This window comes from Hordeum vulgare, chromosome 1H (assembly GCF_904849725.1).
Source record: "Hordeum vulgare subsp. vulgare chromosome 1H, MorexV3_pseudomolecules_assembly, whole genome shotgun sequence".
Classification (NCBI taxonomy): domain Eukaryota; kingdom Viridiplantae; phylum Streptophyta; class Magnoliopsida; order Poales; family Poaceae; genus Hordeum; species Hordeum vulgare.
In genome coordinates, this window is record NC_058518.1 from 99855374 (window position 1) to 99879488 (window position 24115).

The 24115-nt window shown below is 41.6% G+C and overlaps 1 protein-coding gene across 1 annotated transcript; it reads left to right on the forward strand.

The window, feature by feature from the left end:
* Positions 1-16737: 16737 nt before the first annotated feature.
* On the forward strand, positions 16738-23589 carry LOC123426234 (MADS-box transcription factor 13-like). Its single transcript, XM_045110037.1, has 8 exons — positions 16738-16945; positions 18035-18240; positions 21252-21336; positions 22293-22357; positions 22468-22567; positions 22805-22846; positions 22977-23018; positions 23108-23589. Exons 2-8 carry the CDS (start codon positions 18059-18061, stop codon positions 23348-23350), a joined length of 759 nt encoding a protein of 252 aa, XP_044965972.1. The 5' UTR covers positions 16738-16945; positions 18035-18058; the 3' UTR covers positions 23351-23589.
* Positions 23590-24115: the final 526 nt, after the last annotated feature.

Here is a 24115-nt window from a genome sequence, read left to right on the forward strand (position 1 = left end):
TGCCGGTGAGAAGCGGTTGTTTGATATCAGCTCATTAGATGAATGGAGGGCCCAGGCATATGAGTATGCCAAGTTGATCAAGGAAAAGGTTAAGAGATGGCACGATAAAAGAATACAAAAAGAGAATTCAATGTAGGTGATTATGTCCTGCTATACAATTCTCGCTTAAGATTCTTCGCAGGCAAGCTTCTCTCTAAATGGGAAGGTCCTTACGTTGTCGAGGAAATATATCGTTCCGGTGCCATCAAAATCAATAACATGGAAGGTAATTTTCCTAGAGTGGTAAATGGGCAAAGAATCAAGCATTATATCTCTGGTACTCCCATAAATGTTGAGACCAATATCATCAATATCATAACTCCAAAGGAGTACATAAGGGATGTTTATCAGCCTGTTTCAGACCCTGAAAACGAAGAGGTATGATGTTTTCCAATAGGATTTTTTCTCCATTTTGGAATTTATGGAAAAATAGAAAAATAAAAAGCAATCCGGAGAGCGCACGAGGCGGCCACAAGCTTGGTAGCCGCCACATACCCCCCTGGCGGCGGCTACAGGGCTTGTGGGCACCTCGTGTGCCTCCCGGACTCTCTTTTCTTACAGAGCACTCCTTCTGGTCCAGAAAAAATCATTATATATACGCCCGAGGGTTTTTACCTCCGTATGTCGCAGTTTTCCTCTGTTTTCGTTTCGAGCCTATTTCTGCCGCAAATCTAGGTCAAGATGTCTTCTCATGATTCAGAGGGGGAGATCTATGTGGTTGATTACATTGCTAACCCCAAGGTCTATGGGGACTTGGAACCATATAGCTGGACCACTGACGAGGAAGAGGACTATGATCCCAAGGGGAAGGAACAAACAAGGTCCGACGAAGAGGAGGCTCCTCTACCTCAACCTGGACGCACTCATGTGGAGTTCAAGAAGTCAAGCCTTCGTGACCAAAGGAAGAAGCCTAAGACCTTGTTTATCCCTTCTCGTTTCTTGCAGGAGACTAAGGTGGAAAATGACGATCTGAGGGAGCAAAACTTTATGCTCAAGTGGAAATTAGACAAGCTCAAGACTGCTTCAACAACTCCACCACCATCACCACCAAAGGAAGACAACTAAGCATTGGTATGGGCAACTCCCTTGTCTTTTGCCAAGCTTGGGGGAGTTGCCCTGGTATCGTATCACCTTTATATCTATTTCTTTTACCTTTGTTTTAGTTCTTTCCTTTTAAGTTTTTATTTATTCTCTTAGTGGAATAAGTCTTTAGTGTTTAGTTTTAGTCTTTTGCCTTGTGTCTCCCCCGATGTATTCGAGCTTGCGAGCTATATAATAAAGAGTATCTTAGTCAAGGGCTTTGTTTTGTGCCGTGATCAAAAGTATTAAAAGAACGATAGCATGAAAGATCATGAGATGATCTTATGGAAAGTGATAGCTTCACATATGACAAGTATGATGATTGAAACTTGTTGAGAATAGATCAACATAGACCCCAGTTATTGTTGCAATTAATAAGAAGTAATAAGGAAAGAGAGGTTCACATATAAATATATCATCTTAGACACTTTTTACAATTGTGAGCACTCACCAAACTATTACATGCTTAGAAGTAGATGTTGGACAAGGAAGACAACATAATGAATTGTGTTTGCTTGGTTCCAAACAATTTTATATGCCTAGAGATCCCTTAGCATGTGACGATTGCTTCCACCTCATATTAGCCAAAACTCCCGCACCAAGTAGAGATACTGCTGGTGCATCCATAAACCTTCAACCCAGTTTTTCCATGAGTGTCCACCATACCTACCTATGGATTGAATAAGATCCCTCAAGTAAGTTGTCATCGGTGCAGGCAATAAAAATTGCTCTCTAATATGTATGATCTATTAGTGTGTGGAAAATAAGCTTTGTACGAACCTGTGATGAGGAAGACATAAAAGCGACAGACTGCATAATAAAGTTCTTTATCACAGGAGGCAATATAAAGTGACGTTCCTCCGCACTAAGAGGACACGCATCCAAACCTCAAAAGCGCATGACAACCTCTGCTTCCCTCTGCGAAGGGCCTATCTTGTACCTTTACTTTTCGCCCTTGAAAGAGTCATGGTGATCTTCACCAATTCCTTATTTTGCCTTTGTCTTGGCTACCGTCACATGCTAGGGAAAGATCTATATTCATATTTCAACTTGGAGATGAGTACTTATGCTTTATTATTGTTGACTTTAACCTTGAGGTAAATGGTTGGGAGGCAAAACTATAAGCCCCTATCTTTCTCTGTGTCCAGCTGAAACTTTGATACCATGAGTACCACGTGAGTGGTAAAAATTGTGGAAAACAAAAGAGATGATTGAGTATGTGGGTTTGCTTTAAAAGCTCTTATTTGACTCTTGCTGATGTTATGATAAATTGCAATTGCTTCAATGACTATGGACTGTTGTTGGCTACTTCTCGGCAAGGTTTTTGCTTCATACTTTGCTTTGTGAAGGAATTGTTACATTCCCATAAGAATCTGTATGATGTATTGTTATTCTATGTGTGATCATGATGCCCTCATGTCTGTATTATGTTTTATCGACACCTTCATCCCTAAACATATGGACATGTTTATGGATCTTGGTTTTCGCTTGAGGACAAGCGAGGTCTAAGCTTGGGGGAGTTGATACGTCCATTTTGCATCATGTTTTCATGTTGATATTTATCGCTTTATGGACTGTTATATTACTTTGTGGTACCATACTTATGCCTTTTCTCTCTTATTTTGCAAGGTTTATTAGAAGAGGGAGAATACCGACAGCTGGAATTCTGGACTGGAAAAGGAGCAAGTCTGAGTCCTCTATTCTGTGCAACTCCAACTGCCCTGAAAATCAACGTGGAATTTTTTAGGATTATATAAAAAATACTGGGTGAAAGAAGTGCCAGAGGGGCGCTACCAGGGGCCCACGGGCCTGGTAGCCGCCCCCTGGTGGACGATCACCACCAAAGGACGATCCTGCCGGGGAAACTTCCCTCCCGGAGGGGGAAATCATCGCCATCATCATCACCAACACTCCCCTCGTCGGAGGGGAGTCATCTCCATCAACATCTTCATCAGCACCATCTCCTCTCCAAACCCTAGTTCATCTCTTGTAACCAATCTCCGTCTCGCGACTCCGATTGGTTCTTGTAAGGTTGCTAGTAGTGTTGATTACTCTTTGTAGTTGATGCTAGTTGGATTACTTGGTGGAAGAGTTTATGTTCAGATCCTTGATGCTACTCATTACACCTCTGATCATGATTATGATTATGCTCTGTGAGTAGTTACTTTTGTTCCTGAGGACATGGGATAAGTCATGCTGATAATAGTCATGTGAATTTGGTATTCGTTCGGTATTTTGATATGCTGTATGTTGTCTTTTCCTCTAGTGGTGTTATGTGAAGGTCGACTGCATAAAACTTCACCATATTTGGGCCTAGAGGAAGGCATTGGGGAGTAGTAAGTAGATGATGGGTTGCTAGAGTGACAGAAGCTTAAACCCCAGTCTATGCGTTGCTTCGTAAGGGGCTGATTTGGATCCACTAGTTTAATGCTATGGTTAGACATTGTCTTAATTCTTATTTCGTAGTTGCGGATGCTTGTGAGAGGGGTTAATCATAAGTGGGATGCTTGTCCAATTAAGGGCAGTACCCAAGCGCCGGTCCACCCACATATCAAACTATCAAAGTAACGAATGTGAATCACATGAACAGGATGAAACTAGCATGACAGAAATTCCCGTGTGTCCTCGGGAGCGCTTTTCCTCCTATAAGACTTCGTTCAGGCTTGTCCCTTGCTACAAAAGGGGTTGGGCCACTTTGCTGCATCGTTGCTACTACTCGTTACTTGTTACTTTTCACTTTCTACGTTTCACCTCACTACACCATCACTTGTTACCGCTACTTTCAGTGTTTGCAGTTATTACCTTGCTGAAAACCGTTTATCAGAGCCTTCTGCTCCTCGTTGGGTTCGACACTCTTACTTATCGAAAGGACTACGATTGATCCCCTATACTTCTTGGTCATAAATACCCTGTTGATGATATGGCATGCAGTGTTAATTGCTTCAGGCCAAAAGCGACGAGGAGTCTGATATTCTTCAAGCATGGTTCTTGCCATCTCAACCAGAGTCATGTTCTTCCTTTCAATGACACCATTCTGTTGAGGAGTGTAAGGAGTAGACAATTCGTGAGTAATACCAAGTTCATCAAGATAATTATCAAGACCAGTGTTTTTGAACTCCGTTCCATTATCACTCCTGATGTGTTTGATCTTGATGCCGAAGTTTGTCGAGGCCCTAGAAGAAAATCGTTTGAAGACTTCCTGCACTTCAGTTTTATATAAAATGATATGCACCCATGTGTATCTAGAATAATCATCAACTATGACAAAGCCATATAAAGATGTTGCATTTGTTAGAGTGCCATAATGAGTAGGTCCAAACAGATCCATGTGAAGCAATTCAAATGGACGAGTAGTGGTCATGATAGTCTTTGAGGGGTGCTTGGATCTGGTCATTTTCCCAGACTCACAAGCACCGCAGAGGTGGTCCTTGAGGAATTTCACCGATTTGATGCCGATGACATGCTTCTTCTTCGCGAGCGTGTGCAAATTCCTCATACCTGCATGACCAAGTCTTCGATGCCACAACCACCCTTCTAAGGTTTTTGGTAGTAGGCAAGTGGTTGGTTGAAGACCTGTACAGAAATCAACAATGTACAAATCCCCTCTTCTAACACCTTCGGAGACTTTAGATCTGTCAGATTACATGATGACAACACACTATATCTTCCAAAGATAACAATCATATCAAGATCACAAAGCATTGAGACTGACATGAGGTTAAATCCAAGGGATTCAACAAGCATCACTTTGTCCATGTGCCTATCCTTGGAAATAGCCACTTTGCCAAGTCCCAATACCTTGCTTTTACCTTTGTCAGCATATGTGATTTGCTTCAGAGGTGATGGAGTTAGTGGCATATTCATCAGCAAGCTTTTGTCACCAGTCATGTGATGTGTGCAGCCACTATCAAGAACCCACTCAGTACTCTTGGGTTTGTCATCCTGCAGATGAATTAGTACAACTTACCATCTCATATGCTTCAGACTTGAAGAATATGATATTAACTTCATCAGATAGGAATTTCATCATAAACAGAATTATAAGGACGTGTGAAATATTTCTATTTCATCAATATTAGCTTGTGTCCCATCAAGCGTTTTCCTCAGGTCTCCAACAAATACTTTAGATGATGATTTTCATCTCGAGGCCTGACCTGCAGAAGTGTTTAGTTCAATTTCTTCACCACCCACATCTGAAGGGGTGGTAAAGCATTCATCATCCTGCGAGCACCATATGAGAAAGGGGGCATTGAAGCTAATGCACTTCTCTTAACAGTAGGGGGGTTAAAGTACTCAAATGAATATGCAGAGAACTTATTTCAGGATTTATGAACATAATGATTTGAAGAATAACGCTCATATTCATATTCCTTGTAATTTCCCTGCATATTAGAAGCATTAGCACGGGTACGAGCATAGTTTTGACCAGTTGAGGATTTTGATCCTCTTGAAGACTTTGGTCCTCCTGAGGAATTTGATCAGGGGTTCAAATTCTTCATAGGTGGTGTCATGAGGACATTCACCTGAAGATTTTCAAGACAACTTTTGGGAACCCAATTTTTCCTCAGGGGAGGCCCATTCCTGCAGTTAGTTCCAACATATCAAGCAAATACATTACCAGATTGATTTTTGAATAGTTTATAGTTGGAGTCAAATGACTCATCTAAGGAATAGGATAATTTACATGAAAATCATGTTAGATTGGATGGATCAAAAGGAGGCCCTTTAGCAGCAACCCATGAGGTTTTGGGATACTGCTCAGGTTTCCAATATGATCCATCAGCATTCAATTTCCTCTCGAAGGCAATTCCTTCTTTCCTCGGGTTTCTGTTCAAGATCTGCTTTTTGAGCACATCACAAAGGGTTTGGTGTCCTTTGAGACTTCTGTATATGCCTGTCACATAGAATTCCTTCAACCCTGCATTTTCGTCACTGACATTTGTGGTTTCCTCAAGTGAGGAATTTGACACTACAGGAGCACTTGATGAATTTGTAGCAATAGAAGCATATGATGATTCTGGTGAAGAATTAGCAGTTTCAGGTTCGATGCATTTAAGACATGGAGGAATGAATTCAGCTTGAGCAGTACTGATATGTTGAGCTAGTAATGAATCATTTTCCATACGAAGATCATCATGAGAAATCCTCAGCTTCTCAAGATCAAGCTTCCTTTGAAGAAATTCATAGGAGAGTTTCTCATGATCAGCGAGGAGTGTAACATGACGATCTTGAAGATTATCAAATCTAGACTGAAGACTTTTCATATCTTCAGTGAGGATTTGGGTAAGATTCATATCATCATTCAACAAATCATCACTTCTGTCTAGCAGTTTCTGAAGCTTTTCCAGGGCAGTTTGTTGTTTAGTGGCAATGATAGCAAGTTTACTGTAACTGGGTTTTTTATAATCATCAGGTTCACAGTCACTTGAATCAGAGGAGGAAGCATCATTCGGTACCTTTTAACCTTTTGCCATGAAGCAATAGGTTGGAGCGAAGTCATCAGCATAGTCATCAGTGTGGATGGTGTTATCATTTTCTTCAAGGTTGAAGATTGACTTGCTAACGAATGTGGTTGCAAGTGCAAGGCTAGCCTGTCCAGATTCTGAGTCTTCATCAGAACCCTCCTCTTCATCACATTCCTCGGATTCTGCCTCGGAATCCATTTCCTTGCCAATAAGTGCCCGAACCTTTCTGAAACTAGTCTTCTTGTGCAATGAGGACTTTGAGTATGAGGATTTTGAAGATTTCTTCTTTTTCTTCCAGTCATCAGAACTTTCATCCTTGTATTTCTTCTTCTTTGATTCCTTTCCCCAACGAGGACAATCAGCAATGTAGTGACCTCATTTTTTGCATTTGTGGCAGGTTCTTTTCTTGTAGTCCTCGGATGAAGATTTTGATTTCCTCATATCTCTTCTTGAAGATTTACCAAACTGGCCACGTAGTGTAAACATCTGGAATTTCCTCACGAGCATTGCAAGCTCCTGTCCAAATTCTTCAGGATCACCAATGCTACCATCTGAGTCTTCTTCTTCAGATGAGGAAATTGCTTTGGCCTTCAGTGCACGTGGTCTAGAATATCTTGGTCCATATAGATCTCTCTTTTCTTCTTGTTGGAATTCATGAGTATTGAGTCTTTCAAGTATATCAGCTGGATCAAGCATCTTGTAGTCTGGTCTCTCTTGAATCATCAGAACTAAAGTATCAAATGAAGAATCCAAAGATCTTAGCAGTTTCTTCACAACTTCGTGATCAGTAATGTCTCGAGCTCCCAGTGCTTGCAGTTCATTTGATATGTGAGTGAGGCGATCAAAGGTATCTTGGCATCTTTCATTGTCAAGCCTCTTGAAGCGATTGAAGAGATTGCGAAGAACATCAACACGAGAATCACGCTGGATCGATACTCCTTCATTAACTTTGGACAGCCTTTCCCAGATAAGTTTTGCTGAGCCCAAAGTACTCACTCTGCCATACTGGCCCTTGCTCAGATGGCCACAGATGATATTCTTCGCTTGAGAGTCAAGTTGCTTGAATTTCTTCACATGAGCGGCAGAGACAGTAGCAGTGACGATAGGGACGCCATGTTCCACAATATACCAGAGATCGTTGCCAATAGCTGGTAGATGCATCTGCATCTTGGTCTTCCAGAAGGGAAAGTCCTTTCCTTCAAAAGTAGGACATCCTGCAGTAACCTTGATCATGCCTGCAGTCGACATAACTAAAACTCCACGTGGTTAAACAGAAATCACACAGAACAAGGGAGTACCTTGCTGTGATACCATTTGAAAGTGCGTTATATCGACTAGAGGGGGGTGAATAGGATATTTTTAGAATTTCATCACTGAGGAAATTCCTTTTGAGGAAATTCCTCACTGATGACTAACTTGCAGCGGAAACAGCAAAGGGTCAGGAGTGCAAAGTATCACTACAATAGTTTTCAAGGTGAAGAATATGAAAACAGTTTGCACAGTATGCAGGCACGGAGAAAACAGATGAGGATTAACTCGCGTGAAGAATTTGGGGTTGAGGAATTTCAGAGAAAGTCTTCAGCAAATTCTTCAAAAAGTGACAGTGAAAATCATCAACATACAATATGAGGAATTTAAAGAGTTGAAGAAATAGAACCCGTTTCACAGTGAAGACAGTGGTTGATGACCGAGTTCCAACTGTTGTAAACAGTTGTACATCTGGTTTGGAGCAGCTTGGTATTGAAACCAAAAGACACACAGTCCCTACCGTATTCTCCTTGGGCTAAGAACACACAGTCCTCGCCCAACACTCGTGGTAAGTCTTCAGGGCAGACTTCCAAACCCTCACAAACTTGGTCACCTGGTGATCCACAATTGACTGCTGGATTGCTCTAGACCATGACGCCTAACCGTATGGAGGATGCACAGTCCTCAAAGGTAAAAGGCTTCAGTCCCACACAGGAACAACTTCTTCAGTGATGCTCAATCACTTGGTTTTTGGTTTATGGTTTGGTGTTTGGGGTATTTCCTCACTGATGAATTACTCTCGAAGACTCTGAGGAATTTGGGTTGTTCTTATGACAAGTGTCAGTTTCCAACGGAGCAGTCAACCAGCTAATGGTTGTGGGGGGCGTCTATTTATAGCCTCGGAGCATCCCGACATGATTTGACATTAATGCCCTTAAATAATATGACCGTTGGTGTGGATAAGATTAGTGATGTGGCGCGACTTGCCGTAACGGTCGGGACCCTCAACTGTGAGAGTCCTCATGTCTCTCCTATTCCTCACTTGAGGCTTTTGGTAGGATTAGGCTTGGGTTGAGCATCATGAGGAAATTCATTCCGACGTGTTACTTTGACCCCCTTTAACAGTACAGTGTTCCTATGACTCAAAAGTGAAGAAAATAAAACAGACAGAATAAATCTTCATGCTTCAAAATCTTCAAATTGATTTTCTTCAGGACACACTGAATTCCTCATTTTCAATATCTTCATGAGGAATATCAATTTCTTTGTGATTCAATTCTTCAGCTTCAGACCAATTTCTTCAGCCGAAGATATACATTTTTAGGGGTCGATATTCATCGAATATTTCAAACTCCTCAGCGACTTATAGATCATGTGTACACTCATGAACACATTAGATACTTAACCTATAAGTCTTCAAACCACCAAAATCACTAAGGGGCACTAGATGCACTTACACATACCTTCAAGGTCCACGATTCAGTGTGATTTCATGGAACATGTCTTTATCTTCGGTCATGTGATCAGTGCATCCACTGTCGAGAACCCACTCTTTTCCACCAGCTGTGTAGTCTTTAAGTTTAGCCATAAGACTGAGATTCTTCATGGTCTTCTCATACTTGGTGTCGAAGTCCTCATCATCATCGTAGTAGCCACGTTCCGCATAGTCATCATCAGATGAAGTTTCCTCGTAATAGACAAATGTTTCATCAGAAATTTGACTATTACAATATTCAAGTTTATGCATTTGAATGGCTTCAACAATGATGTTGTTGATGGTAATGACATTTCCTTTGGCACGCATGAGGTCACGAAGCTCAAATAAGCATTTATCGAAGTTCGGATCGGTTGGCTTCATTTTATGGAAAGCAATGTATTTGTGAACAATGATATCAAGATTTTTCAAGGAATAACTTGAATATCTTTTCTCCAAGTCTTTCCACAAAGTATGAGCACACTCAAAGTTTTGCAACCAATTAAGCATGTTTCTTAGTGAACCTCTAATGATAAGATTGACAGTGTTAAGGTTGCCAAGCATGTTAACTTCATCATCATGAGAAGGATGTACGGGGCCAATGGGAGGTGCATAGGGATATTCAATATACTTGCGCAAATGGAACTCATCGAATATGTCAAGCATTTCTTCTTTTCATTGTCTAAAGTACCCCCCCCCCCCCCCATCAAGAATAGGCACTCTACAACTAAAAATCTAGGAACTAGTCACATTCATCTTCCTCCAATGGCTGTCAAACCAAGGTTTTGGGGACCTTGCTGTGATACCAATTGAGGGATCGATAGAAGATGTGTCTAGAGGGGGGAGGGGGTGAATAGACTGCTTGTCAAGGTAAAATTTCTAGCCTAACCTAATTTCTAGGAGGGCAGAAATCTAGGAGTTCTAACGAGTCTAGGCACCCTACACAAGCAGTTCTAAGAGTATAGTAGCGGAAAGTAAAACATGCAAGTGTAAAGTAGAGGAGAAGGGAAGGGAGATCAAACGCATGAGGTTGACAAGGTGATTTTTGGCATGGTTTCGATAGGTGGCGCTATCGTACATCCATGTTAGTGGAGACTTCAACCCACGGAGGGTAACGACTGCGAGAGTCCATAGAGGGCTCCACCCACAAAGGGTCCACAAAGAAGTGGCTTTGTCTATCCCACCACAGCTTCCGTCCATGGAGGACTAGCCTTACTCACAGTAGATCTTCATGAAGTAGGCGATCTCCTTGCTCTTACAAATATCTTGGTTCAACTCCACAACACGAAGTAGGAGGCGCCCAAGCGACACCTAACCAATCTAGGAGGCACCACCCTCCAAAATATAATAGATGTGGTAGATCAATGAACTCCTTGTTGTTGTGCTTCTAAAGATAGTCTCCTCGACACAAATCTCGCTCTCACAGAATATGCATGGGTAGAAGAGGTTGATTTGGTGGAAAGTAGTTTGTGGAGGCTAGAGATCAAGATTCAAATGATAGGATTGGAATATCTTGATCTCAACACATGAATAGGTGGTTCTCTCTCAAAAAACGCGTATGGAAATGAAGTGTGTGTTCTGAGTGCTTCTCCCACGAATGAGAGGTGGGTGAAGGGGTATATATAGGCAACAGCCAAAATCCAACCGTTAAACACAAAAGTGCAAACTCGGTGGCACCGAAGTGGACAACTCGGTGGTACCGATTAGCTCAAAGGTGTGAACTTTTGAATCTCGGCGAGACCGATATATAGAACTCGGTGTTACCGAAAAGGTGATTAACGGTCAGATGGCCAAACTCGATGGCACCGATACTCAAACTCGAAAATTTCGATTTTGTGTATCTGGGCAACAGAATGTTGGTCACTCTGAACTCGGTAGCACCGATTTGGTGGGAATGGCTAGGGTTATGTCCGAGGTTCAAACTCGGTGGGTTCGATATGGCAATGTTGGTGACACCGAATTTGTATATTGAACTTGACAGAGTGAATATGTGCGAAAAATGGCAGAGTGTTTTGGTGGCTAACTTTGAGCATTTGAGCAATCAGTTCATCTTACTACCTCACCCCTTTTAATAGTATTGGCTTTCCTATGGACTCAAAAGTGATTTCTCACACATATAAAATGAAGAGTCCTCTAGCTTGAAGCTTGAGCCAATATTATTCCTTTCTTGCATCCAAGGGCATCTCCACATAAACATTAAGCCATAGCTCTACATGGACTAAACCTGAAATATCTAGGTAAAAGTGTTAGTCAAAGAGGCAATGTATGTTGTCAGGAATTATCAAAATCACCAAGGGAGCACATGTGCTTTCATCTAGGTATTATTCGATTAGATGATCCTGATACCAAATGTCCAGGTTCGTTATGTTAGAGGGGTGTGATAGATATGTGGATGTCATATTCAGATTCGTTATATATTTTTATCAACTTCCATAGGTAAATTGTTTTCATCAACTTATGATTTATTTTATATAATTTTTCAAAGTTTAAAGGATTTTCTGAATTTCCTGAAATATTATTAATACGAATTTAAATGGAAAAAATGGCTACGTTTTCACATAAAAAGTGTGTGTGATGGACAACCCTATACCAAACAGTTTCTTCTAGACAATGTGCCTGATGGCCACCCCTAACACAGACGATGTTATGCCCAAAATATAGTGTGTACACTATGGAAAACTGGAAAAATCTCATCAGAAACCCGGAAATCTAATACCAATTGATAGAGGCAAAGGGGTCCCATCTTTCGATGAGATGTGACTATTGTTTTTGGTGGAGTAGACTTTGACGATGTGACTAAGAACGTGCGAGGACGTCGCGCTTTAGCAACAGCTAAACCAACTCCGAGATGTTATTGACCATGCCGAAGCACGATCAACCTGACCACGAGGGTCTATTTTCTGCACGCAAACAAAGAACAAGCTTAAGTAAGAAACTAAAATTGCAATCTGGATATTGCGTATATAAGAGGAAATCTTAATTAATGAAAGTGGGGTTCTCTGACGTCTTGGTCTAGTCGTGGAACACAAACGAAGGACGCAAAGTTATAGCTATGGCGAACTTTTTATCTAAACAAACCCCAAGTCTAAATGGTGCCTTAAGGGCTGTATTTATAGAGGAAACGGAGGGGATTTCATCCAACCTTGACAAGGTGGGACTAAATCACATCCCGAGTCATTTCCCCTACAATACAGACTCTATTACCAACCTAGGAAATTGTATTTCAAAATTACATAGGCCTGGACCAAAAATAAAATGAGCAGCACATATAATAAACTATGGACAAATTTTATGAAAGAGCATCTTGTATATTCCATTCATGTCCTGGTATGTTAATAATGAAGCTTCAAAGTGCTGAAATCTCCACCAGAAACCCCGTTCTGGTTCCCTTAGCGCATGCCTTCATCACCATGCTTGATCCCGCTCCAATATTCATCCCTCTTTTCAATGATAGGCCCTTCATTAGAAATCAACGCAAATATATCCAATTTAGGTGGCATCATATTATCTTGAACATTAGAATTATTACAAAAAAATAAAAGTACATGGTAATTCAATTCACGTGCGCGGGCTCTAATAATTCGTCTAGTATGTATAGCAGCATGGCATGTGCGTGTAAAAATGGTATTGATGTCCTCATGAGGTTTTCACCCTTTTCCATAAATCATGGACATTTTTGAAGGGAATTTTGTGTTCATTGAAAAATATTTAAAGTTTAACCTAGTTGAATTATTTTGGTGCTAGGGTTTGATCATCCCGATTTCAAGTTTCATTTGAATTTAAACATGATGCAATCAAGGTGAGCTATCCTAGTGCATTACCAAACTAGGGATGTGACATACAGGAAGATGGACGAAATATACAGGATGTCTCGCATAAATTTCGTCATTAGCTTTACTTAGGTGTTGCACCGCCTTATTTCTAGGCTAGGTTCATGTAATTTCCAAATACCTCTTATTAGGTTGTTTTTAGAGCCCGTATTGTATGGGAAACAACTCAAAAGGTGTTTTAGTCCCACTTTGTCAAGAGTGGACGAAATATCTACTCTTTTCCTACAAATAGAGCTCTTAAGGCACCATTTAGAATTGGGGTTTTGTTTCGATTAAAGTTTGTCATAGTTGTAACTGGCACCCTTCGCTTCTGTTTAACCATCAGACCAACACGTCACAGGACGCACTTGATTAGTAAAGGTTTCCTCTTAAATTCGCAATATTCAGATTGCGATCTCACTTTCTTACTTGTTCTTTGTTTCTGTACATGCAATAGAAACTCACGGTCAAGTTAATCGTGCTCCGTCATGATCAATATTCTATCGGAGTTGAATACTAAGACGTGACGTCCTCGCACGTTTATAGTCGGATCATCAAAGTCGACTTCCACCAAAAACGATAGCTACCTCGATCTCATCGAAACATCAGGACACCTTCACCTCTATCAGAGACCACACAGCGAGGAAAGAGTTCGGTTCAGGTCCATGTTTAAACCAGACGTCTCCACTCGCGCAGGTTAATGCCGTTCGAAGCGAGCTAGCCGATATGCCACATCGGCAAAAAGCGGGACCCACTTGTCATAAAAATGTTTAAAACATTACTCCACGGATTAGTGGTATATGCAAAATGTTTACCATACACAGTTTCTTTTTCTTTTTTGCAAAAATTTTGTGAAGGCTTGTTTTGTGTAAACCTACCCCTCAATGTTGTGCTTTCGCACAATTAACTCATTTTGCAGCTGTGCAGCATATAACCGTTGCTTTTGCACTTGCTCCAGCCTCACATGCATGGACGTATGTAGTGTGATGCCGCGCAGTGCATCGATGAACCATCAAGTAGAAAGAATATAATATATTGGCGTGAGAAAAGATTTTTAGCTTAGCACGAATCCGGCGACCTGCCTCGTGGGGTGAGGATCAGGTGCTGCTCACCTAAACTGGGCATTGCGACATTGACCCCTGACCGCCCACTGCCCTGCCCTCTCCTCTCTGACCTCCATCCCTCTCAATATCAGTCTTATGATGTGAGATGACTATACACAATATGCTGCAGAAAAGCAGTAACTGCAAATTGCCCGGGTCAGATTAAAGCTCGGTCCAAAACAAGAGCATGCAGTTAGCTGCACTTAATGCTTAGCATCAGAAAGGGAGAGGGAGATAAGAACAAGGGCCGGCCGATTTTGGAATTTGGTATCGATTGCATTGACTCGAGTGATCGCGGAGTACATGCATGTGACTAACATGTACAGTTGCTACACTTGGATGATATGATTGTAGATTGTGAATATTTGCATTGATCGTATGGCTTAACATATATAGAGTACATGGGCAAAAATATCTCAACGTATCTGTTATATACGGAAAGGATTGGGAGATAAACTAGGAAATAAGAAACATAATCCTAGCTGCCTAAGCGTCACTAGTGACGTATAGACTGGACCTGAACTCCTCGAAAGTAGACGTCGGTAACCCCTTGGTCATAAGGTCGGCAAACTATTGCGCAGTCGGCACATGTAAGACGCAAATGCGTCCAAGAGCCACCTTCTCACGCACGAAGTGGATGTCCAGCTCGATGTGCTTCGTGCGGCGAAGATGAACGGGTTGGCGGAGAGGTAGACGACGGGGATGTTGTCACAGTACACAAGTGTAGCCTATGATGCGTCATGATGAAGCTCTCCTGAAGAAGCTGCCGTAACCAGGAGCATTCGGCAACGGCGTTGGCCACTACTCTATACTCTGCCTCGACAATAGAGTGGGACATCGTCGGTTGTCGTTTCGATGACCAAGAGATAAGGGAAGGCCCGAGGTGAATGCACTAGCTGGATGTAGAGCGACGAGTGTCAGGGCAGCTTGTCCAATCAGCGTTGAAATATGCAACCATGTCGGTGGATGATGATGTTGTCAAGGTGAGCCCTAGGTCCATGGTGTCGCGAATGTAACGAAGGATCCGCTTCACCAAGTTCTAGTTCCTGTTGCGAGGAGAATGCATGTGAAGACACACATGTTGTACTGCATACTGTAAGTCCGGTCTGGTGAGAGTCAAGTACCGAAGTGCACCGACAACACAGCGATAAAGAGAACCATCCGGTGTGGGAGATCCATCAAGAGCGGAGAGCTCTGCCCTCGTATCACAGGGAGTGGTGACAGGCTTGCAGTTAAGCATGCCGGTGCGCTCGAGAAGTTCATGTGCATACTTCTCGTGATGAAGAAAAAACCCATCACAACGCCGAATAACATGAGTGCCAAGGAAGTAGTGGACCCGACCCAGATCCTTCAAACCAAACTTGGTGCTTAGGCGAGCGGTGAGCTGCCCCAGAAGCTCGGCCGAGGATGACGTGAAGATGATGTCATCGACGTAGAGGAGTAGGTATGCCAACGCGTTGCCGTGAGAGAACATGAAGAGGGAGGTGTCGGAGTGAGTAGCTCGAAGGCCTAACTGCTAGAGAAAGGCAGCGGTGCGCTGGTACCACGCTCAGGGTGCCTGATTCAACCCGTACAGAGATCTAGAAAGCACGCACACATGATCCGGATGAGTGGCGTCGACAAACCCAATGGGTTGCCGGCAGTAGACTTGCTCGGCGAGATGGCCGTGAAGAAATGCGTTGGAGACGTCCTGGTGGTTGATCCGTACATGGTCGGCGTTGGTCCGTACTTTACAAACAGACACATATTTTTTTTTGCAGGAACTTTACATGGCATCGGCGTTGATCCGTACATGGTCGTTATTCACTCCTACGGAAACCAGGGAGCCTTCGGTTACTCGGTCTATCCGATGGAAAATGGTAGCTCGGAATATCTACAATCGGTTTGAATGGCGGTCCAATAATAGGATTGATGGGCATTTAGGCGTATATTAGCCGGTTGTGGCATCCTTTGGTTTTATTTTGAATTATTTTGTTGCTCCTTTAGAGCTTGTTAGGAACCGCTGACTATTTGATTGTTTTCTTTAATAAAATGGCTGCATGCGTCGTACTGATGCAGAGGAGGTCGGAGGTAATCCTTCTTTCTAAAAAAAATACTGAGCACACAAGTGTTGAGCAAAGACGGCAAGTTATTTTGAGTTGAACTCAGCATATATATGTACATGGAACGAACTGTCCATATATGCATATATGTACATGGAATGAACTGACAATAGTTAGTTCGTGTCCTCTTAATTAATTACTTGCACATAACTAATTTGGCCAATATTAGAGGAAATAGCTCGACAACACGTACATACAGTGAAAAGTGAGGGGACACGTCGATAATCAAGTAAAGTATTCCATATTAGTAAGAAGAGCTATCTAAAGGAGCATCAATAAAGAATAAACGGGTAAGCAAGCTAACAAACGCCTCAGCAAGAGAGACCACGTGACACATGTGACATGTGGTAAGCAAGAGAGAAATGCATTTCTGTGCAAGAGTGCAAGTGAGGTCTCATCTCTCGGTTCACTTATCTGTATGTAAGCGCCTGCCGTCCTTTAAAACCCTGCCTTCGCTTGGCCCATATCAACTCGTCTCTTACTTTACCTCCTAGAGGAAAAACCAGCTGGAGCCCCTCATTTTTCTGCCTCTGGCTTGGGTCCTATAAACCAAAGGGAGGAAGGACAGCTAGCTGCATCAGAGAGCTCCATACCTTGTCCATCGTCTGCTCTTCTGCCTAGCTAGGTTACCCCCTCCTTGTATCCATGCTTGTCTTTCGTTATGATCTGCCATGGGTTATGTTCATGCATGTATATGCCTGCAGTTTACATGGATCTTCTTGCTTTGTATATTTGTTGTGTCTCTTTTAGGAAATCGATCCATCTCATCTCTTCCTTTTTCTTCTTCTGTTAGTACGTTGTTGCAAGAAAAACCATGGACGGAGATTTATCCTTTGATGCTTTTTTTTCTCTTGGAATGGATGATTTCCCCTCTGTTTCTAGCCATCTAGACTTTGGATTCTTTCACGGCCGCCGGTGCGTGTGCTTGGCTATCTTGTTGATTCGTTCTGGAAGTCTTGGTTGGTTTACTTGTACAGAGTTCAGTCTATTCTTAGCTAGCTATCTGGAGTTCTAGACAGATCTTTCATCTTGCACGGTAACATGCTACTAGACGAGCGCGGATGTTTCTTCTAAGCAGCTACAGTACTTTTGTTAAGAGAGATCGTACCAACTTTTGCTTGCTTTGTTTTGGGATACAAAAACGATCTTGCTAACAGATTTAGTTTCTTCTCAACTAAAAAAAAAGATCTGCTTTCTTCTTTTTCCCTTTCAGGGATGAAACTTCAGTGATATAATGCTTTTTCTTGGAGCTGTTAATTCCATCCCATCCCAGCCCAGCAGCTGGGAACTGGTTCTAAAGGGATCTCTACTTGTCGCTTTGGGTTATTTGTGAGACAGATGGAGAAGAAGAAAGCTTTTATTACCTTTGCTAGATCTTATGTTGCCGTGACTTCTTCACAGACCAAAAGGATGACTTGCATCCGTCAAATCATGGGATCGATTCACCATGTTTAGCCATCTTCAAATTTGGTCGTCCATCAATCAAATCATGGAATTGTTTTTCTCCTTCTTCCAGTTTTCTTTGCAAGCTAGGCCCGCGGATCGATCCCTTTTCTTGTTCCTTGTTCATCCCTTTCCTATGCCTTCCTTTTTTTTTTTTCCTTTCGGTTAGATCCATCACACCTTACATTATTACATATATTTGCATTCGTGGTAACTTTTGTTGTATCATCCTTGACCGATCGATGGATCTGCCGTGTTTGTCTGATTTCAGGGCTAACACCAAGAAGCGGCCGAGATGGGGAGGGGAAGGATTGAGATCAAGAGGATTGAGAATACCACTAGCCGCCAGGTGACCTTCTGCAAGCGCCGGAACGGGCTCTTGAAGAAGGCCTACGAGCTCTCCGTCCTGTGCGACGCCGAGGTGGCGCTCATCGTCTTTTCCAGCCGCGGCCGCCTCTATGAGTACTCCAACAACAGGTATGTGTGTACTACGGCTCCAGCTTTTTCCCACATATGCCTATATATGATGTAGCGAAGCTTGGTGATGAATTTGATGTGTTCGCTGATTTGTAGGTATATATATGTCATTTCATGATGAGCTCAACTAAATTACTAGCTCTTGCCGCTGATTACTTTGTGCAAGGCGTACGACACCAGCTGCTGCTTTTTTTCGTCTTTATTTCTGAGGGATTCTTTCCTTTCATTAAAAAGTGTTAATAGGAGGCTACTGGGTTAAAAAATTCAAAGAATTTTCAGTGAATTTTTTGAAATTTGGCATATTTATGTGGGGTTCAAACTATTTCTAACACCAAAAGTTTGACGCATTTTAAAACTGATTTCAAAACAAAATTAAATTATGCCGGAATTCATTAAAATTAAGTGAAATTTGAAATCTTAAAATCCGAAATTTCGCATATTTCAGAGGGTTCGAAATTATTTTATTTCCGGAACTAAAACCCCCCGGCTGCTGGCCTCTCTGTCGTTTTCAGAACCTTCACGTTTTGTAATTATTATTTTAGAGAATGGGTATTGTTATTTAATTATTACCCAATATATATGAGGTGAATAGGCGGAAATTGTGTTTGGAGCTCGGCCTCCATAGAGGCCTTTAAATTTGAAACTCAAATTTCATGAAAATTCTTATTTTTACATTTCAAAAAATTCAGAAAAAATACAGAGATAAGTGAGGGCGTAACACATATGTGCGTAAATTTTTAGAAAAAAATACATTGAAATGAGGGTTGTACAAAAAAGATAAATCTGAGGCTTTCGAACACATAATACTATTCATCGTTCGAGGTCATGAATTTGTCTTTTTTGTACAGATCGTATTTTAAGCTATTTCATCCTAAAATTTTACACGCATACACATAACATCTTTATTTACTTGCATATTTTTTTCAGACTTTTCTAAACCGAAAAGTTTGAATTTTGAATTTATCAAAAATTTCGGCCTCCATGAGGGCGAAGCTCCAAACATCCGTTCTCGTGAATAGGCCAATATAGAGGTTTTTTTAATACAGTAGTATTATATAGAGTTAGATAACATATATATGAGGTCAATAGGCCAGTATATAATACCCAAAATTCATTTATGCTAGTAATATACTGAACATTCATTTTTTTTGCGAGTTACTCAACATTCATTTTGCCTGACCAAGAAGCCTTTTATTTTTAACAACCCATGTTAGATTGCTTTAAAAAAGCGTTGTTAATTATATTTTCTAAATTTAGTTCTTTCATGGACACCATGTGTGGTATGCTAAAAAGGGTGTTGTTGAAGTAGCTTAACACCATCATCTAGGCGACCTGCTTTGCTACATTTGGCTTGAGTGGAACAACCATGTGAGGACAAGGCTTCCTGTACAATCTAAGTCATCGATAGTTTGTGCGCGGAACTTGGACTTTGGATGTTGGCAAGAGAACGTGAGGGTTTGGGAGAGTAGTTCCTTCCTTTCTTTGTGCCGGTGCTTTGGGTGAGTAGTTCCTTCCTCTCTTTGTGCCGGTGCTAGACGTTTGTTTGTGTTCTGCCTAGTTTGTAATTGAACAAAGCCTTTCTCCTTCTTAATACAAAAGGCATGCAATCTCTTTCATGGTCTTAGGAAGAAAATCACATTGATAGTACTTCATGTATGTCTCATATGTTTTATCGTGGTATCTATCATATGGAAGTATAAGAATATTAAGCTAATATATAAGACAACTTATTTGGTACCCGTCTGTATCAACATATAAGATGCTTTTTGAAACTCTTATATTTAGAGAGTTGTGTATACCATAATTTTTAGCATACTCTTTTTACGTTAAAAAAATCAAAACCAAGAGAATCTTTGTGCCATTCTGTTGGTGCCGGCCGTGCAGACATTTTCTTGGATAGCGATAACTCTTATATTCATCAAGTCACCTGTTTTTTTTTTTAATTTATGTCATGCCATTAGACTGAAGATGAAAAGCGGGTTCTTATATTTTTATTTTTATGTACACTAAATGCAACCATGAATTGATCTCACTGCATTTCTATATGCTGACCTATAAAAACTATTTTGTCCCCAAAATTCATGCATGCTAGTAGCTCTTTATGTCTCAATTCTATTTATCCTTATATTAACCAAGTGACACAGATGATATATATTTTATTTCGTATTCTCTACAAAGAAGGAAGTAGGAAGCTTCAAAGAACTGAATGACATGTTCTAAAGACCCTGTCAAAAAAAGTGCTAATTAATTGAAGATATATGAAATTTGCCAGTTTCGGTTTGTCATATATACACACTACCAGATAATAATTAAAATGCATTGGCACTCTCACCGACACACACTTGATACAAAAGACACACAAGTACGTCGGCATATGTCATTTTTTCTCATTACATAAATATTTCATTCTCCGCATGCACATCATATCAGTCCAGCCGGGCAACAGGCAACCCAATATTGTCTTGCAGTACTGAAGGGACCTTGCATATAAACGTATGGTCGTCGTGCCTTGTCCTAAAGCTAGCTGCTGCCTGCCTAGAGTTTCCTCTTCCTCGCTTCCCTGGCCATCCTCCCAGCCATACTTGCATGCATGCAGCTAGTCATTGTGTTATCTTTATCTCAGCTCATGCATAGTCTCATCGATCATCTCACGGATGACATGCATGGACATCAACAACCAGCTTGCACCAACTAAGAAACTGAGAGTCTTCCCCTAGCTACCTTGCTTTGCCAGTTGCTCCTTGTCGATCGAGTCCTCCTTGCAAAGGCTGCATCAATGCTGTTACACGTATGCGTCTCTGCATTTCATTGCGTTCTTGTGTACACGTTTGAGCTCATATATGTACATACTCTTTTGCCGAACTTTATGTTTTTAAGTAACCGGCAGAAAAAAATTTAGGGCTTTGTGTTTCATGTCTTGCCAACACTACCACGTCTGTTGCACACATGCATCAAACCAGGTCACTAATGAGTCTTGCATGTCTCTCGTCCCTTGTTTATGTCAACTGCAGTGTCAAGGCTACAATTGAGAGGTACAAGAAGGCACATGCTTGTGGCTCAACCTCTGGGGCACCTCTCATAGAAGTCAATGCTCAGGTAAATCATTAGAACCATATCCATATACATATGATCAAATTGTTTTTCTTGATGACCAGCTGAGGGTCTAGACTCTAGACTCTAGACTGATCATGGGCTGCTTGCATTAAATTTGTCAGCTTGTCAGTATACATGACATGAATTGACACATACCAATTCATGGATCAAAGATGGTCATGATTTAAATCTCTAGGACAAAACAACCAAGGCCCTGTTTGGATCCATGAGTTAGAGTTAGTTTGAGCTAGTTTGGATTCAACTAGCCCTAAAGTATCCAAACATAAGGGTTAGATTGTAGCTAGTTGCATCTAACCCACCCAAAAAAACTATCCCACCCAAGAGGTGCTAATTGGAGCTAGTTCTCATGGGGTTTATTAAAAAATATTTTTCTCTCTCTCTCCCACCACCCAAGAGATGCTAATTGGAGCTAGTTCTCATGTGACCCATTAAAAAATCACTTTTCTCTTTTCATAAAGTGCATCTATTGTCAATCTAACCCTTTCATCCAAACATCTATTTGGCTAGAGTTAGTTTAGAGTTAGTCATGAGCTAGAAACTAACTCTAACAACTAGCTAAGCTAGAGTATCCAAACAGGGCCCAAAGGAAATCCATGCATGCATGTACCTATTGCTATTGGGGATCAGATAGCAGTCATGTCTACAATTTCTACAAATTATTCTGTTTCTGAATGTTTGTGTGCATACGTGCATGTCTGTCCGTCTGTGGATATATACTATACTATACTACTCCTTTATAGGTAAGCATGCATCTATACCCGCTTAAGTATATTTGCAGTTACGGGTACATTGTCTAGGATCAACACAACTATATTGAAAAGAAAACAGTACTGATAAAACATCCAAATCATGGGCTGGAGCTTGATTTTTCTAACTTAATTCGAATGTGATATACAGCTGTCTTTGTTTTTTGTTGACATACTGTATTCTTTGTGAAGCAATACTACCAGCAAGAAACTGCAAAGATGCGCCACCAGATCCAGATGCTGCAAAACACTAACAAGTAAGATCAGACTGCAGATGCATGCATGTACGCAATTTTTTGATCGAACTGCAGATGCATATGCATGTACACAATTTTTTCCATCTCTTACCAATTCTTATCTTCTAAAGGCACTTGGTTGGTGATTCTGTTGGGAACCTATCACTCAAGGAGCTGAAGCAGCTCGAAAGCCGCCTCGAGAAAGGCATTGCAAAGATCAGGGCCAGGAAGGTAAATTCGAAATTTTGATCAACTTCCCACCGATTTTGCACTCTTTCATCAATTTTGGAATCCATCACCGTACCTTTAGATAGTACAAGTATATGTAACGTCCACTAATAAATTGTAGTGTTTGCACAAGGTAGATAAATATGAGTAGTTCTTGAGTTTTTTTATATCATATTCATAATCCTAGATCCCTAAACCATTTACTTAACGTCGATCCTTCTTTGTGCGTTCATGTCACAGAATGAGCTCCTATCTTGTGAGATCAACTACATGGTCAAAAGGGTACGTAATATATCCAACTGTATGGGTTGTCCTACAGAATTCATTTATCGCTAGAGTAACAATTAACCAATCTTGGCTTTATTTGTCGGCCGTCTTGCAATTAATACATATATTCTCATGCCCATTGTAGGAGATAGAGCTTCAGAGTGACAACATTGATCTCAGAACCAAGGTACAGAAGCTATCAAATTAATTAAATCAACATCGATGGTTCCAAATTAAGCTATAACCACTGTCCACGTTATACATGCTGGTGACCAGATTGCGGAGGGGGAGCAGCAGTTGCAGAAGGTCACTATCGCCAGGCCCTCGGCGGCCCCGGAGCTGAACCCTTTCACCGCGCTGGACATGAAGTGCTTCTTCCCTGCCAACCTCTTCGAGGCGGCGGTGCATGCGCACGCGCAGGCACAGGCTCATGCTCAGGCGCAGGCGTCGCTTCAGCTGAACCTAGGCTGCCAGCAGCTTGCTCCACCGGGCGCCGGGGATGGGGCTCATCAGTTCTAGTCAACCTGCACGAGCTCTTGCTTGACTACACACACTGCAATAAAACTAGAAGGTCGTCGGCAGTGTTACCAGTACTCAACTATTCCTGTCAAACCAGCTGGCTATAATGAGTCAATTACACTGCTAGTGTCACAAGTTGGCATGAATGTTTACTTCGATGCTACAAGTTGTGGGATACATCAAAGTGGTGAATTAACTTGGCTCAATTGTGCATGTACGGTGGGTTTTTTTCAGTTTCATACGAATCAGGTGCCGACTAAGCAAGCCAGCGTACGACCAGAGTGGCATGAGCTTTTACAAATAAGCCCGGCTTGGCTGTACAGGATGGCGTTTCCTTTTACGGTTATGACCTGTTTGTCTCGCCTCGATCTCTCGTCTTATTTTTCTTCTCTCCATCGTGTGAAGACGGCGACGGCGGTAATCTGGAGGACGTCGTTGACTGGCCGCATCTATGATGGAGCCCCGCCAGCGAGCTCCCGGCGAGACAGCCCCTGTATACGGTGAGCAAGGCTTCCAGTTTCTCCACATGCAGCCCCTTGTCTCTTGTAGGCAGCCATGTATATGTATACGGACCTGTATATGGTTCAATGACAATTAACATTAGACAACGTTGCAATGATATCTCCCTGCAGAGTCATATGCAGTGCGTACATCTACATGATTTCACAATTTCACTTATCTAAATTTTTGGACAGTTGTTAACTGAAGATATGGAGACTAGTTAACTGAATCTTTTTGACACTAGTTAACTGAATTTTTTGACAC

Excerpts from the sequence above, each read along its gene's own strand:
- LOC123426234 (XM_045110037.1), top strand. The coding sequence starts at position 18,059 with ATGGGGAGGGGAAGGATTGAGATCAAGAGGATTGAGAATACCACTAGC. Across the intron at positions 22,568-22,804 it reads CAAAGATCAGGGCCAGGAAG|AATGAGCTCCTATCTTGTGA; the intron begins GTAAATTCGAAA and ends TTCATGTCACAG. Across the intron at positions 23,019-23,107 it reads ACATTGATCTCAGAACCAAG|ATTGCGGAGGGGGAGCAGCA; the intron begins GTACAGAAGCTA and ends GCTGGTGACCAG.